General features: G+C 58.8%; 1 protein-coding gene across 2 annotated transcripts in view; it reads right to left on the bottom strand.

Annotated features, from left to right (window-relative positions):
* The window catches only part of TFEB (transcription factor EB), an 8,327-nt gene extending 7,806 nt beyond the window's left edge, over positions 1-521 (bottom strand). For both annotated transcript variants that reach the window (XM_010007068.1, XM_010007069.1), the window contains exon 1: positions 408-521. In XM_010007068.1, the coding sequence (XP_010005370.1) occupies positions 408-521 (114 nt within the window). The remainder of the gene's footprint in view (positions 1-407) is intronic.
* Positions 522-3,731: the final 3,210 nt, after the last annotated feature.

The following is a 3,731-nucleotide window of genomic DNA, read 5'->3' as shown; positions in this document are numbered from 1 at the left end:
GCCGATGTTGAGCATGGCCATGGGGCTGTTGGGTGCACTGTTGCCCGCCGAGGAGGACAGGACGTGGCTGGGTCGGACACCAGGGGAGGCAGCAGGGGGTGGCTTGGGAGAGTGGCTGACGGGGCTGACATGGGCAGCAAACTTGTTCCCGTAAGTTTCAGACAGATAAGCCTGAACCTTCTTATCCCGCGACTTCTGCAGGTGGTACGTGGTGGGGTTCTCCAGGTAGGACTGGACCTGCAAGGACAAAAACCATCAGAGACCCCTGAGGGATCTTCCACACTCCCTTGGCCTTGGGTTGGGAGGGGACACCCTCAGCACTGTACCTTGAGGACCTCTCCAGGCACGGGCGGTGGGGACTGGTAGTGGACGGGGGTGTTGATGGCCGGGGGGGAGGCCACAGGCATCCGCTGCTGCTGCATGTAGTTCATCATCATCTGCTGCTGCACCCTCTCCCTCTCAGCCTCCTGCTGTGCCTGCTGCTTCATCAGCTCCATCCTCAGACCGATGCGGGACGCCATGGTGCTCCAGGGGGGTGGGATGTGGGAGCCCACCAGGCACTAAGGTAACCCTGGGAAGAGGACATGGCACATCAGGAACAGTCTCTTTTGCAGTGGGGAAACTGAGGCACGGGGAGGAAGAAGCTACCCATCCTGGCTGGTAATTAAGCCAGGATGATCACCCCAATGCCAGATGGATGAGTCTGGGGGACAAGGAGGACAGGGAGCAGCCGGGACCCCGCACCCAGCAAACATGGACTCACGTACCGCCGGGTTCACCTTTGAGCCACCAACTTCCCAAACACCGGAGCAAAGCAAGAAGGGGCTGGGAAAACCCAAATCCCGGGATTGAAAGCAAGGGAAGAGCAGGAAGAAAAGGCCGGCGGGTGCCAGGAGCCAGAGACAGGCTTCCACCCTCTGCCTGGCTGCCCCGAGAAACCTCAGCTCCAGCGTGGGGCGAACAACGCGGCTTCTGTGCGGGGCCGGCACGCGAGCGCGGAGGCGGGGGCAGGCGTGCGAGGCCCCCACACCACACAGACCAGCCCTTGTTCCCCCCGTACAAAAGGGATGGTGGCCCAGGATGGGGGTGAGGATGCCAGGCCGAGGGGAGCTGCCCTACCCAGGCTCCCTGGGGCACAATAATGGTTTTCCAACAGGCTGGATTCCCACCCGGGGTTGGGATGTGGGAGATCAGCAGGATGGAGGTCTGGACCACAGCATCTGCAGGGTGGGAGGGCAAGTGGAGCACAGGACCCCAAGCAAATGCTGCCAGGGGAACAGGCAGGAGCTAAAAAACTGGGGTTTGGCCCATGGCAGCATAACCAACCAAATCTGGAGGGTTTTGGTGTTTAAATACAACACGTAACTCAGGCAAAGGGGCCACAACAGATGCCACACACCGGGCTGTGGGTGAGGTGTCCAATACACGGTGCCACGCGATATCCTAAGGGGAAAATTAAATCAAGCCAGCATGGACAGAAATACGATTACATGGATCAAGAGCCAGTTATTGAACAGCAAGAAGAAGGTAATTAATTAGACATGGTGGCCCGTCTGAAGGGGGATGGGAGCAGAGGAGCCTGGGACGGTTATTAATCGTTGCTTCGTTAAGCTGCAAACGGCCTTAGAGGAGAACACAGGGAGATGCTTGAGATGAGCAAAGCAGAGCCCTGGAGAAGGACCCAGTGACGCCAGGGAGAGCCCACAGTGGATAAAACAAGGCTGAAGGGGGATTAACCACAGCTGATGCACACGGAGGATGTAAAGACCCCAAATATGAAGGGCAGGGTGGGAGGAAAAGCCTCCAAGAGCTGCAAGGAGATGGGATGAGCCGTGGTGGCATGGAAGGACTGGCTGTGCTTTGCAAAACCCTTATCTCAGGAAGGGCAGGAGGGTGCCATGGCAAGAGTGCCAAGGCGTAGCAACACAAAGCACAGCACTCACTCACCCCCGGTCCCACCATCCTGCTTGGCTACAGGACCTCTCCTTATAGGAAACAAGGGTAGGGGGAGTTGAAGGCACTGCCCTCTCCCCTGGGAATGTCCCAGGAAGTGGAGCTGCCAAGGGCAAGGATGGGGAAGGGTGGCCAGAGCTGGGCCTGATAAGGAAAGGGGGTAGGGAATTAGGTCAGGTTTAAAATAACCCGCTTGGTTCTGCTTGGCTTCCCCCCCGCCCCCCAAAACGCCAAGCAGCTTCTGCTTTCGCTCTGAGTCAGCCCTGGCAGGAGGGCGGCAGTGGGAAAGGATGGGGACCCAGCCAGCACCCCACCCCGGGGTCACGTCCCACCCTGGGGACACCTCCTGCAGTCCCTTGGTCCAGGGGGTCAAAAATAAAGCACGTGGGATGGTGGCTCCATCTGGGACACCTGTTATTCCTAAGAAGGTGAAAGCTATTAGCATCCCGGAACAAGCACATCCAGTGCTTCTGCTGCTGTCAGAGCCATCCCTGTGCCTGGGGCAGGGAGGAGAGGGAAGGGCAGAGGGGCCAGGACAAGGCTCAGGGTCGGAGCCAGGGAATTCATCTCCCTCCAAAATACCTCTGCTGCTATTTAGCGACACGGTTATTTCTGGACCTTCCTTGCTTTTCCTCTGGGAGTGTTATTTCATCAACAGACCAACACACTCCCCCCAAGCTGGGGTGGCACTGGGAGGTGGCACAGCCAGAGGATCCTTAGTGGCACCAAAACTACCCTGATCCTCACGTGTCCCCAGGCAGGGCTTTGGATGGCCCCAAACTGTCGCCTGTCCCCATGGGAGTGACTTGGGCTGCAAATGAGTTTATAAAGTGCCACCCCAAAGGGACAAAACACCCAGAGCCACACCACTGTCCCCAGACTGCTGTCCCTGTGCCCACACAGTGCCCCACCACGTCCTCCCCGAGCACGCTTCGCTGCGCCCAGGTGGGGGTTAGAAATAAAAGCTGCTCTAAGGCAGTTTCCAGATTTAGCCCCAGCAAAATACAGGGGGATCACGTTACCCTCTGGCCCAGGGGGATGAGGCACCCATGCTGCCTGTCCTGCCTGAGACCCATGGGCACACACACACTCATAGACAGCAAATAAAACAGATCCCCTGCCTGTCCCCAGGAAAGCTGGAGGGAGAAGAGGGGAGCGATGCAGCTGAGAACCACCAAACTCATTGCACTGAGGAGCCATCTGCCCAGCCCCACTCCCTCACGTGTTTATAGCCCAGTCGATCGTGGCCGTTTACGAGCGGAAAAATCAAACGGTGGCTTGAGCTGGTTCCAGTGCTGGGAGCAGGGAACCCCCAGGGAAGGAGGGGAGTGGGTGGGGGCCCCACCACCCACCTACCCACTGCTCTGGGCCTCTCACTGATGACCAAGAGGGCAGTAAAAAGGAAGAAAGAAGCGAAAACAGCTCCACTTTGTGCTGCCGCCAGCAAGCGCCTGCTGAGCCTTCCTTCCTCGTTTTTAATTTTTAAATGGTGGGGAGGGAGAGAGACGTGGGGGCAGCGAGCAAGGGGGACCCCAGGGCACCCCAGCCTGGGCAGGGTGAAGCACCCACTGCCATTTCGGGGCAGGCAGTAGCTGGCTGAGTCCAGGCAGGAGGGAGCTTGGTGGTATTTGATTGAGATCTGCTCCCACGGCCCCCAAGCTGCCACCCGCAAACCCACCACCCCGTGGGTGCCCAGGGACAGGCTCAGCTGCCACCCCCTGCATGGGGAAGGGGGGATGATGGGGCTGGGGTTACCTTGGTATAGGATAGTGGGGCCG

This window comes from Chaetura pelagica, unplaced genomic scaffold (assembly GCF_000747805.2).
Source record: "Chaetura pelagica isolate M959 unplaced genomic scaffold, ChaPel_1.0 scaffold757, whole genome shotgun sequence".
NCBI lineage: Eukaryota > Metazoa > Chordata > Aves > Apodiformes > Apodidae > Chaetura > Chaetura pelagica.
The sequence above is the reverse complement of the archived record's forward strand: the minus strand, read 5'-3'. Positions and strand labels throughout refer to the sequence as shown.